The sequence below is a fragment of the Podarcis gaigeae genome (assembly GCF_964106915.1).
Source record: "Podarcis gaigeae genome assembly, chromosome: 8".
Classification (NCBI taxonomy): domain Eukaryota; kingdom Metazoa; phylum Chordata; class Lepidosauria; order Squamata; family Lacertidae; genus Podarcis; species Podarcis gaigeae.
Genome location: NC_139684.1, coordinates 21,220,560 through 21,233,957, shown reverse-complemented (window position 1 = coordinate 21,233,957; position 13,398 = coordinate 21,220,560). Strand labels below are relative to the sequence as shown.

General features: G+C 45.6%; 1 protein-coding gene across 4 annotated transcripts in view; it reads right to left on the bottom strand.

Annotated features, from left to right (window-relative positions):
• SKI (SKI proto-oncogene) overlaps window positions 1-9,910 on the bottom strand; it is a 151,629-nt gene extending 141,719 nt beyond the window's left edge. Inside the window, exon 1 of one of the 4 annotated variants that reach the window (XM_083752592.1) lies at window positions 7,600-9,910. In XM_083752592.1, coding sequence (XP_083608718.1) covers window positions 7,600-8,550 — 951 coding nt within the window. In that variant the 5' untranslated portion in view covers window positions 8,551-9,910. The remainder of the gene's footprint in view (window positions 1-7,599) is intronic. The other 3 variants (XM_083752590.1, XM_083752589.1, XM_083752591.1) reach the window with 3 other exon arrangements.
• Between the last annotated feature and the right edge of the window lie 3,488 nt (window positions 9,911-13,398).

Here is a 13,398-nt window from a genome sequence, read left to right as displayed (position 1 = left end):
GCTTGCACTACATGGAAATGTCAGCATTTGAGCCTGGGATCTTTTGCAAGAAAAGCATGTGCGCTACAGTCCTTCCACTAACAGCCTAGATATTGACCTTATAATACTTTTTATTTGTAGAATGTACATCCTATCTTCCCAGTCAAAGCAGTTTATAAACTATACTTAGAGTAAATGCCCCTCTTATAAATATACTGGATTCTTTATCCTTCCCTGTATTCTTAAATATTTGTCATGAAACCTAGAGCGAGGGGGGGGGGGACACACAGCATGCCTCCAGTAAGCAAAGAAAAGTTGCCCTTCATGGTTTCCCCCACCCCACTTCATGTAAAAACAGTCTCCTCCACCCCCATCCCAAATCAGCAGTGTATTAATGTTGGTCCTATTATTTTCCAGACTCCTTGCAAACTGAAGACCATTGTGTGAAAAGTTGCCTGAGGCAGCAGAATGGAATGCAAAGCTTACCTGTACAAAGATGGAAATGATTTCTCTTCAGGTTTGAAAATATATATTAAAATGCCTTCCTTTCCCCCCATGAGAAAAATGTGGAGAAAGGAACATAAGCAATTAAATTTTACATAGGTCTTACTTAGCGTTGCAAGGTCCCCCCATACATTTAAAAAAAAAAAATACAGCCAAGCACATGTATTAAGAAATTGCTTTTACTAATTGACAGGCAAATTGATTTATGTTCTAAGTCTACTCTGCTAAAATAAATTAATGTTATTAATTGGCGGCAGGAGTGGAGAAGGTTCATGATCCATACCAGATTGGAACCATGACCAACACATGCTTCCTAACTTTGTGGGTGACCCAAGGCTTCACCACAGAACTGAACAGAATTTTTTTTAAAGCAACAGGCTGGCTTATATTGCATGCCGCCCAGTCACTCCTGCTTCCTATCTCCTCCAGCCAATACATGCCAACAAGCCACCAGCCAGATGCCTGCAGGCATACATAGAGCATGCACTCCAGGGCCAGCCAAGGCCCCAAACTGAGTCCACTTTCACACTACATGCTCAGCCAAACTATGGCTTGGCACATACACACAATGGCTTCCAAGGAGATCTCAGCTGCTTTGCTCCTCCCCAGGGTTTTTTGGGGTTATCGCAGGATGGTAGTATTAAGCCAAGAATTGGCTTAGTGTGTCACCCGAGTCCACATTCAATGGTTACAGGTCATGGTTAAGGAGGAGGGACCCTAAACACAATCCTGGGTTTGGAGACAACACACTAAGTCAAACTCTAGCACAGCTGCTGTCCCACAATGGCCTAAAAAGCCTAGGGAGGAGCACGATCCTTCACATTCACACCTGCACAATTAGACATCTACACAAAGGCCTGGTTTGCAGAAGACAAAGAAAATTGGAGGGGGGCACATGCTGTGTGGAGGTGTGTAACCATCTCTTCTTTAAGGCACGCAGCAGTTCCAAGGTTGCAGTGGTGGAGAGTCATTTCCCCCGGAGGGCACAAGGAGTTCTTTTTGCTGCTGCCGCCACCACAAATTCCCAGCTGGCTGGATTGCAACCACTACAAAATGCAAAAAGCCTCAATGGTCTCACAAGATCACTCCAAAAGCTGCATTACCTCAGCATGAATAGGTTTCCGCTCTTTGATCTCTTGCTGCTACACCTTTCAGTGGCTTGGGAGGGATTGTTATTATTATTATTATGAAACAGAAGCAGGAACTTTCGCTGTGCTTGTTTGCATATGACAATCCAGAACATTCATCCTACCTCAGGGAACACCAGGCCTGAGGGAATGCTGCTGCATAGAAAGGTGTGTATCTGCTTATTTCCTCTTTTCTTCCCTTAATCTGACAGCTACTTCAGACACATTTTTTTTTCACAAAAGTGTTCAGGATGAAAGCCATAACTGGCAAGAGTTTTCCAATGACTGTACAGAGGAAAATAATCGGGTGTGTGACTTCCAGGCATTACATTTTACCTGTTTCCCCTCCTCTCCAACATCCATGTAGGAAAAATACAATGCAGGTAAGGAACAACCTTGATTTTATATAGTTTTACTGAACATGCACATTGTGCAAAATGTGAACACAGAAAGCTGCCTCACACTCGGTGTAGCTCAGGATTGTCTGCACTGACTGGCAGTGACTCAGTCTAGGTTTTCAGACAGGGAATTTCTCCCAGCCCTACCAGAGATTGAACCTGGGACCTTTGGCATGCAAAGCAGATGCTCTCCCCTTGAGCTATGGCCATTCCTACATGGCCAGTGGTAAGGGATGGTGGGATGCTACAGCCAAACAATATCTAGAGGGCACATTAAAGACTGCAATTCCATAGCACTAACAGAAGTTTCCAGGGATTGAAACTAGGACCTTTTGCACACAAAACATGTGTTATACTTCTGAGCCATGGCTCCCCAAACTGAATGTCAAATTATTTGTAGTGTTCCAAATGTCAACCCAGATCAAATGACAGGATCCCAGGACTACATGGCCTATGAACCAACAAGGCCCCTTCTAAGCAGCATGTTTCATCACCGCAGTGACATAGCATACAGGAGAGCAGACATGTATCAAACAGACTGTGATCGGAACAACATGGACAGGAGGGCGAAGAGACTGGTGAAACTAATTCTTGAACAAAATCATTTTCACATATACAGTTGACCAGGATGCAGGAACCAGTTAGAAGATGAGGAAAGACTAGAGACTTGGGAGGTGGGACAGGGAGGAGGGAAAGCTCAACAATGAATGTGTTGGAGGGGGCGGGGGAGAAGGTAAAAGAACAAAGTCCAAAAGGTGATGTGGCTTAGGGGATTTGAAGAACTCCACAAAGGAATGATTAAGCCCTAGGAATGCAAACAAATAACATGCTAGGAGAAACCAAACTCAAGGTGGGAGGTACCAAAAGAAGCTGAAACACACACACCATTTTCCCCTCCTAGGGTTGCTGCATGGGTGGAATAGTCCCAAGTCTTACTGAACACAGAATTTTGCCAATATGTGAGCACAAGAATTGTCTTGCAGCAGACAATTTCACCAAACTCCAGTATTTTCTTAGACAGGCAAATGCATCTGGGAGGCTTGCAAAGGAAAAAGTCACGCTGTGTTATTGGAGAAAGGCCATAGCTCAATGGTATGTAGAAGAGTCCAAGTTCAATCCCCAGCATCTCCATGTGGGGCTGAGAAAGGCTTCTTGCCTAAACCCTGAAGAGCCACTGCCACTCAGTGTAGACAATACTGAGCTAGATGGGTTGTCTGATGCAGTACAAACCAGCTTCCTATGTTCTCAGTATCTGAGGAATCAGAGGTGTATTGCCTCTGCTTATGGAGGGAGAATATCACTGGGCTTCAAATTACAGCCCAACATCAACTTTTGCATATGCAGGCAGAATCCAGCAGCAGGAGAAAAATGCATCTCACTGACCCACCACAGAAAGCTTTCAGCAACTCACCAAAGAGACATCAGGGACATTAGGCTCAGTGGAGTATTCACAAGGTGTAGATCCATGGCATTTACAGGCACAGCTGATAAAAGATCCCATCTGAACCCCTGGAGAGCCAATGTCAACCAGTCCTGAGCTAAATGCACCAGTGGTCTGACTCAGTATAAGAGCAGTGATGGCTAGTATCTACTGTGATTGGTAGGAATGAATCCAGAGAGCCCAAACAGTAGGTAGGCTCAGTGCTAATGACAGGAAGGGTTAACTAATTCTGATTTTGTCCCTATCCTCTTCCCTGCTGAATTCTGCAGGGGTGATACTGAGGAGGAGGAAGCTGGCACCCACTGAACTTGCTTTAGATTATAAGGAGGAGGCTGGCTGAGGGCACAATGTGGTTGGTGAGGCAGCTGCAGCTTCCGCTGGGTATAAGGCAGATGTGTTTTTTATCTCACAGTCCACTTTGGGGGACTATTCTCCAAAGCTTACTGCAGGAGAGCCACATAAAGTCATCATACTACCAACTAACTCCCACAAACCCAGGGGGGCGGGGTAGGATCACCCCTACCTCTTTGTATTCAAACAATCCACATTGTCCCCATCCAACAGCTGGGACACACCCCCAAGAAAGATCATCATCATTATTATGCAGGGCACACAAGGCAAAAACCCACAGAGGCCCACGATTTGCAGACAGCTGTGAGCAAAAGACACACACACACAGAGCTTAAGGATGAGATGCAGACAGAACTTAAATATAGTAAATGCAAACAGCCAAACACAAGATTGGTTAGGTTTCCACCACCATTTCCTCCCTAGGCGACCTCAATTTTATTTCAATGTTATTTGCCTCTGGCCACAGTCTACCAACCCTGCAGCTCTGTGTGTGTTTGTATGTGGTTATTGTTTTGCTCCCAGCATGGCTATCTGCTACAGCACAAAACATGCAATAACCCTTTGGCTATGTCTGATGGAAAAATGAATGGGAGAGAAGCAGCTTTTTGTTGGGATGCCAGACAGGTGACCTACCTGCTAGCAAAGTCTTCTCAAGAGCAAAAACACAAGTTCTTCTAGCCATAGTTAAAAGTCTTGAAACAACTCACCATGGGAAGGGAGGTGAAATAATATTTCAACTCCATCCCATTCTTGGAGCACAGGCCCAGGATATATGCATATCCTGGCTTTCTTCCCACCACAGCTGCTTCACAACTGAGGAAAAGCAAAGGCTGCCCATTTCAATCTGATGGGGAAACAGTATTTCAAGCAATGTATCATGGTTAGCACTGAGACCAAGGTTTTAATTTGGTCTCAAGCTTCACACCAATCCTGGACTAATTTGCTGGATGCCTTAAAAAAAAGAAGTGAGCCAGATACACACGATACACACACACACACACACACCTGAAGTTACTGAGAATTTCTATGCTAGTTTCTGATTTCTTTCATAAATCAATTCATTATTCTCTTTCATATATCCGAAAGTCATTCAGAAACACAATCGAAATGGTAACTGAAAACCATAAAAATGGAAGTCCATTACAATGAGGGGGGGCTAAATATGTACAAACAGCTATGACTAATATGACACTATAAATAAAGTTGTGCAAGAACACTCAAGAATTTGGGCACAGAAATATTATTTCTTTGTGCTGCCCAGAATGGAAAGATATGTTAGATGTCGCACAAGCCTTCAAAAAGATGCATATTTTTTAAAAAAAATGTGCCCCTGTATTCTCAGTGCACCTCCACTTTCCATTCATATGCCCCAACCTGCCACTTTTAGCATATGATTAGCTGAAGACAGACAAGCCATTAGCAGCACATGATAAATAATGTGGGTCTTTAGACCTACAATAGCTCTTATGCTGAATCTGTGGAGGAGGAGGGGAACTAAGGAGAAAACAAGAACTACTTCCTTCACTTTGAAAGGGGAAATAGCCAAGTAGACAGGAATGGAAAGATATCCCAAAGCCTGGTAGGTTTCTGTTGTTGTTGTTGTTGTTGGCTGTATGCGCATTCAGCCTGTTTCCCAAAAGGAGAAGCTGCACATGCCTTTATCTCCAGATGTGTGTGGGTGCTTGAACATTCTCTCCAAAATAGGTGTGTGGGAGTTTAAAGGGGAGAGGGAAGGGGAAGAAGTCTGAACTGAACATTCCCTTAATAAGTATTAAATGAGTCTCCTTTGATACCCTATGACTATCAAAAAAGTCTGTGCAGTTAAGGAGTTAACTAGACCTTTCTCCTTTGCTGCACCTTGCATTCTTTTGAAAAGTCAGATGTCTTGTCTGACCCTGGGTATTTTTTTCAAGCTACCCCATAGCATAAGTACCCCCACTGACCAGGACTGATGCCAACACAAGGTCTCCCCTCCCAACTTTCTCACCCAGTCACCAACTTTGAGAAGTCTGGAAATTGAATACTGCTGCAGATTAAAGAATACCTAGCTGTCTGGCTGGGCAGACTCTGCAATTGCCTGTCATACTTTAAAGCTTGCTGCAGCAGTTGTCCCAGGACACATCCATTTCCTTAGTGTAAATATAACCCATACACAAACTAGCATCAGGAGAGAAAAGGGGTGGAGGGGGGAATAGATCAACACTGTACAGAGCACCAAAAATACACTATGTAGTCTGCACACATATATCAACAGCATCTGCAAGTACCCTGGATTGGAACATCCTGGGATCAGTGGTGGCTGGTGCCCATTGTGACTGGAAGGGAGGAAGGCATGGAGCCCAAACAGTAGATGCGGTCAGAGCCAATGACAGGGAGAGCCAACTAATTTTAGTTTTGTCCCCATCATCTTGGCTGCTGAGTTCTGCAAGGGTAACAATGACTGGAGGAGGAATCTGACAGGCAGTGCCACCCCCTGGACTAGTTGTAAATTAGAAAGCAGGCAGGTGGGGGCTGGCTGAGGACAGACTGAGGTTGGTGGGGAGGTGCCTCATTTGCCCTAATGGACCAGCCTCCACTGTCTGGAATCTTATCTGGTTGTGTGTTTGTTTATCCTGCCAATGCAACACATTTAGAAAAGCTCTCTACATTTTCAGCTCTCGTTTCCGTCACTACATTTGTCAAGTTTTGAGATTAATCCTAAGGATAGAAGCCAGTGATTTCTGCCTGTAGATAATCAATTCATTCATTCATTCAATTCATCTTTCCTTGCCCTATTTGTAGCACCACATATACCTATTTGAATTTGTTAAGATGCAAAACCCAAGGACAGAATATGGTAGGCCACCTTTTGTGTCCTGTTTAAACAGGTGCATAAAATGTACAGTATTTAAGTTTGCAACAAGAAAAGTGAACAGAATAATGGTAAATGTGTGGACTCCCCCCCCCCCGAAAAAGACAGATTGGTTAAAAGGATTTTTAAACAAATCCAATTTTGCTGCTGCAGTTAAAGTCTAGTAGAGAGCCCTGCTAGTCTACAGAATATACTCCAAAATAAGTCTGACAGAGTTCTTTATTCTCTAGAAGTACAATCCTAAGCATCCTTTTCTGTTTACTAAGTCCCACTGGATTCAATAGGACTCACTTCTGAGTCTGCACACCTAGGGCCATGCTTCACCAAAGTTTGCATGCATGGTATAAGCATCCTTGAGGTGAATGCAGCAGGTTTTTCCAGCTGCTCTCTCACACACATCACTCATTTCAAAAAGAGTTATGTGGGACTCTTACAGCTAGATGCACATTTACCTAGGAAGTAGCCCAGTCAAACACAATGAGGCGTATTTCCCAGTGAGCATGCAGTGCCTTCTCGCTACATAGCTCCCAATCCCTGGGAGAACAAGGTCTATTTAAAACAGTTATCATCTGAACTACAGACTGGTGGGAGTCCAATAAGAGATTATATATGATCCCTTCTGGGATCCTACTACATGGTTCAGGCAATAGCCACTTAAAGTGGCTATCTGTGGGACTGTGTAAAATATGCAGCCAATTCTATCTGCATTTTTATTCAGAAGTAGGTCTCACTGGATACACATAATAGATGCTAGAGATGCACCAAGTATCTAGCTGCAGAGTTTGTACCCTTACCAGTTGGAACCCTTACCCTTGCCACCGAAGTTCACACACCTTTTTTCTTTCTTTTTAAGCAATCTCGGCAGAGTTTTTAAGAGCCCAATCCTTTAGCGACCCCATCCCCAAATTTAAGCGCCGATCCCTCAAAACCAAATCCAAGAGGACTCACCCTGGGTGCTTTCCTCTTGTATCGGTTGCTGTAGTCGAACTTCTCCTTCATCTCATCCAAGCACTGGCCCAGTCTGGCTTTCTCTTCTTTGCCGGAGTAATCCTGGCTGAGGAGGATGTAGGCTCGCCAGTTGGCCGAGTCGAAGCCCCAGTGGCAAGTCCGGTTCTCCAGGGACTTGTGCGAGTGGATCACAAACTTGTGCGGCGGGTACATGAGCCGGCAATCGAGGCACTGGATGCACGCCGCGCCAGGGCTGCTATACAGCTCCGGCACCAGGAGCCCCTTGCATTTCCCGAAACATTCGTGGTATACCTTGAAGCTCCGCTCGGTCAGCTCCAGCTCGAGCGCGGCCCCGTGGTGGCTCCCGGAGAACTCCTTCTTGCAGCGCCCCGGCGGGTAGGCGCCTCCGTAGAGCAAGGCGTTGCAAAGCCTCTCGGCGTCCGTCTTAGTGATGAGCCCGCAGGAGGGCGCCGAGAAGGGCAGGATGCCCATGACTTTGAGGATCTCCAGCTGGTCCGCCGTGCAGCGGGAGCAGTAGATGTGGAGCTCGTCGCACACCGCGTTGATCTGCTGCAGCGAGAAGTCGCGCAGGACGGAGTTGAGGATCTGCGGCAGGCAGAGGCGCTTCTCGCCGCCCACCACGAAGCACGAGATGGTCTCGCCCTCCAGGACGGTCTCGCAGCGTTCGGTCGAGCGGTCTGAGGGCATGAAGAAGGGCCCCGGCATCACCGGCGGCGGCTGGATGGGAGGCAAGTGGAGCACAGGCTCCGCAGAGGAGGACGTCGAGGACGAGGACTCCTTGCCGTTCTCCCGCTTGTACAGCAGCTCCTGCGCCCAGCGCGCAGAGAAGGCGGCTGGACCACCCAGCGAGTTCATGGAGCTCAGATGAAACTGTTCCAAGGTCTTCTGCAGGCCGGGATGAGGCTGGAAGCTGCTCCTTACAGTCTCCATTTTAGGTTATTTTGTGGTGGTCTCCCGCCTTTTTATTCCTTTTTTTAAAAAATAACAACAATAAGAAAATAATAACTCCTCCTTTCTAGGTTTTTCACCAAAGGCAATACAAAAAACTAAACCGAACCTCGCTTAAAATCTTTTCCAGGTTTCTGCTTTTCTTTTCCTTTAAAGGCGAGAAACGCCGCTCTTCTTAAATTTGTTGTTGTCCATTGAAGACGGCGAAGGAGAGAGGGAAGCCACTCAAGAATCTCATATTATTCGCCCCCAAAAAAGAAAAACACGTTTCCTCCCGGTGGGTTACTTTTGGTCCGCTTTTCCAAACACCCCCTCGATAAGTTTGGGGTTCTTAGTTGTTGTTCTAAATACACTGGAGCAAAAGATGAGCCAATCCAGGGGGGAAATATTTATATCTTCGGGGAGGGGGAGAGGAAAAAGTTATAAAAAGAAAAAGCGCACTGCCTTCTCAAAGAGTAGCTTGCCCTCCCACCTCCATTCAAGCCAGCAGTCTTCAGTTCACACAAACACACACGAGGCTCACACAAAACCGACCGATCAACCTCCCTCCGTCCCCCCCTCAAAAAAATTGCTAATAAATCTGTAGCAACAACGTGGAAAGGGGGCTGAAGAGAGTCAATAGCACCAGAGGGTCTTGAAAGATGTCCAAATAGCAGCGGCGTCGGCGTCTGGCGTCGGGGAAGTCAGCTCCTTTCTGTCCATGTCCACCAAAAAAATGTTTTTTAAAAGGAAAATAATATTGTGCGTGTGTGTGTATTTTTATATAGAAGGTCGATCTCCGGAAGCGGGATGATGTAGTGTGAGGCAAAGCAAAAAAAATTTTTTAAAAAAATTAACCCCCCCCCCTTCCAAAATTCCGAGGCGGCTGCTACTGTAGCGAGGCGTCTCCTTCCTTCTTCGCCCCCTCTTGTTCTCTCTGCTACTCGTGGTCCCTTGAAACTGCGGGTGGGGGTGGGAAGAGAAGATTTCCTTTCTTTTAAAGAGTTGCTTCGTTCTTTCTTTTTCTCTCTGGCTGGCTTTGCTTTCCGCCTCTTCTCCTTTTCAATGTGGGAGCCGCGGCAGCTCACATCCTCCCAACTCCACGCTCCAGCCCAGACTGAGGGTGTTTCAGAGCTGAGCTAATGCAGGCAGGCAGGCAGGCAAGGCTGGCTGGCTGGCTGTGCACTCCTCCCCCTCCGCGCCCCCCCCCCCACCTCACTGTTTGTTGGTGTCTGCCTCAGCTCTTGAATCCCAGCCAAGAATGTGACCAACTCCCCAGGCTGAGCTCTTCCAGGAACAGGCGCCGCCTCCCTCCGGCTCTGTTCTCATCCTCCTCCACCTCCTCCTCCTCCTCCGAGCCGCTCTGCAAAAAGGCAAGCGAGACATAACACGCCTGCGCGCGCGCGCGCGCGCGCACACACACACACACACACACACACACGGAAACAGAAGAAGGCGCGGGCGGGGGGCAGGCAGCCCAGAGCTGCGATGGGGAGGGTAAAGTGTTGGGTTCATAGACCTCGAGGCTGCGAGAAAGAGACGTGCGGTAGGGCGGCTCTGTGAATGAATTTGCGCTTGCTTCTGCTCTCCCTAGTTGTGGTTTTTGTGGGGGGTGGAAGAGTTGTAGGGTGGGGGTGGGGGGCTGGAGCCGGTGGACAAAGTTTCATAGAAGACAATGAGAAAGCACTTAACAGAAGAAGCCCCAGGCTATGGGTCTGATGAGAAACAACCGACTGAAGTTAAGTGGGTCAGGGTCTGGTCAGTGCTCCTGGGTGTCACTTATTAATTTACTGTGTTATACCCCACATTTTTCTCTAAGGAGCTGAAGGTGACATACATGTGTTTCCTCTTCCTCATTTAATCCCCACAACTCTATGAGGCACGTTAAGTGGAAAGACAGTAACCAGCCCAAGGTCACCCAGTGCGCTTCATGATATAGTGGGGTGATCTGAACCCTGCTCTCCCAGGTCCTAGTCTGACCACTGCACCACATCGGTCTCACTTGGGTTCTAGGAGGCACAAACGTGAGAAAATAAAAGCTGAGTCTGCATAACACTGTGTGAGTGCCCTTCCACACATATTTTTCCCCTGCAAAGAAAGCAACAACTATATGTCCACTATAATTAAGCGCATATATGTGTAATCATGTATCTGTGGAAAGAACTCCAGGGGTCACCAGCGTGGTGCCCGTGGGCACAATACTACCCTTGAAGTCTTTGCTAGTGACCACAAAGCCTCTGAGCCCCAACACTCACTGCCTCCTTGATCATAAGGTAGTAGGGTTGCTATCTTTTAATAAGTTAATAGAGCTGAAGGGGGAAGTTGGAAGAGTAACACTCCTACCTACTTCCTCTTTTAGTTTTATGTACTTTTCAACGTTCAGATTAATTCAGTTATATCTGACCTTTACTCAATTTTTTTTGGAAAAGCAAAGTGTGTGCATGGACCTTCTCCTTTTCTATCTCACTTAGTTGTGTTAAATCTGTTGGGTTGTATACAGCATTAGTCCTATTCAAAGCAGAGGCATTAACAGTAACATGACTCACAGGTCCATTAATTTGAATGGATTCACTGAGTAGGACTTAGCTGGATACCATTCTTTGGATTTTCTGGAGTAAGCTGCTTGTGCAAGTTTTTGGCAGGTAACTATAAACAACTGGATTATCATATAAATGTACAGCTGTACATACAGACAACATTTTAAAATATTGATAGTTATCTAACACTAAATACTTCCACCCACAATAAGATGTGTATGTGTATGCAAAATGTGCAATAATAAAAAAGGATCCAATATAATATACCATCATATTATGGTGTACAGTGTTCAGCATTTTCAGCCAGAGGCGGTGGAATTTGCAGTGTATGGGATTGGGAAGGCTAACCCTTCCCTCCTGGCCCTAAAATAGTCTCCTGCATTGCAATCTGGCTTGGAAAAAATATGTGCCCACCCTACCGCTTAATCTGTGCTACTGGCACTGTTACAGGTGTCACAAAATATACCTAAAAACAGTGGTACCTTGGTTCTCGGACTTAATCCGTTCCTGCACTCAATAGAAAGCCGCAGAAGCCGCATCGGACGTTCGGCTTCTGAAAATAGCCTACCATAGATTACGGAGTATAAGACGACTTTTTAACCCCGGAAAATCCTCTAAAAAGTCGGGGGTCGTCTTATACGCTGAGTATGGGTTCGCTGGGCAGCGGCCGTGGGTGGCGGGCTCCGTGCCAGGAGGAAGCCGCCCAGCGATGCTAGGCCGGCTTTGCTGGGTGGCTTTGCCGGGCAGCTTTCTCCCGGCATGGAGCCTGCTGCCCACTGCCGCTGCCCAGCAAAGCTACCGCGTATAAGACTGGGCGTATAAGTCGACCCCCCAAATTGGCAGCTGCCAATTTGGGGGGTCGTCTTATATGCCCAGTCGCCTAATACTCCGGAATCTATGGTACTTAAAACATTTTTGTTTACGCAAGTCTATCCAGACATGTAAACGTTAACATGTTTTAATCTCTTACTGTTCCTTTTAATTATTTTAAAATCTTTTAATTGTTTTTAACTCTTTTTATTGATTATTATTATATTTATTCTATACTGCTTTTATTATAACCAAGTGGCACATAAATATAAAGATAAAGACGTAAATAATACTGCTGTAGTACGATAGTAGAATATATAATATGTAATTGTCTCTAAATAATAAACACTTTAGCATTGTGCTACAATTTAATATATGCCATTTACTTAGCCCATGCTTGCTTTTTAATTTCTGTTCTTTGGTTTTAATACAACGCTTTAAAAATGAATGGAAACTATTCTAAAAAAAAAAAGGTGTTAAAAAACCCCTGCAGCTGGAAAAAAAGTTAGGTAAAATATTTGGAGGCGAAATTTCAGGGAAGGTTAGGTTAGTAAATTGAACATCTTTCTAAGATAATACAGTAAAGCCCCTTCCCAATATTTTATATACTGCTCCAGACCATTCATTTATTCTCAAATTGGTGTACATGACAGTGATAGGAAAGATTGCCCCCTCCTGGTGTGGGTCTCAGATTGTGAGTTTGTATTCTCTACAATGTAACTTTCGAATACACCAGCATTTAACATATTTCTTCCGCTTTGTTCTGAGAAACACAATTCAATTACTTCAAAACTTACTTTACAGCAGAAACAATTAAAAAGCAATTATTTTTAAATGTATCTAATTGAATTTGTACCTTTGCTTAGTTCACATCCAGGATAAAGTCTCCACACTCTGTCTTTTTCACTAGCCTTCAAAATCAAGGGACCTTGAAACACCAGTATCAATATGGCAAAATACTGCCAAACTTGCCCCTGAATAAACTTCATTGAATGAGCCTGTGAGAGCCTATACAGACCTCTACTTTGCCAGATAGGAACTGATCCACAGCTCAAAACTAGCTTTTGTAACTTCATTTAAACTTGCTTTTGAACATCTGACACAGCCAAAGAACTATCCAAAGAATTGCAATTCCAGTACTTCCAATGCAGAAGCTGAATATTGATCCCAAAACATTCCCCCCCCCCTTTTACTGCTTCAACCCTAAGAGTCATATCTTTGGTCCACCTTGCTCTGCATGGTCTAAACTGATGTTTTAGGGTAGGGGGTCAGCAAACTTTTTCAGCAGGGGTCCACTGTCCCTCAGACTTTGTGGGGGCCTGGACTATATTTTGGAGAGAGAAAAAAGATGTAAGAGTACCATGAGCCCCGGTGGCTGCTTAACTGTGTCTTGCGAGCGGCAGGGGCTGACGGCGGGACGATGAGCGGCGCATGACAGGGCTCCAGAGAGAAGCTGCTTAAAATGGCGGCTGCTCGAGCGCTGCTGCTGCTGGCACCAACAAAG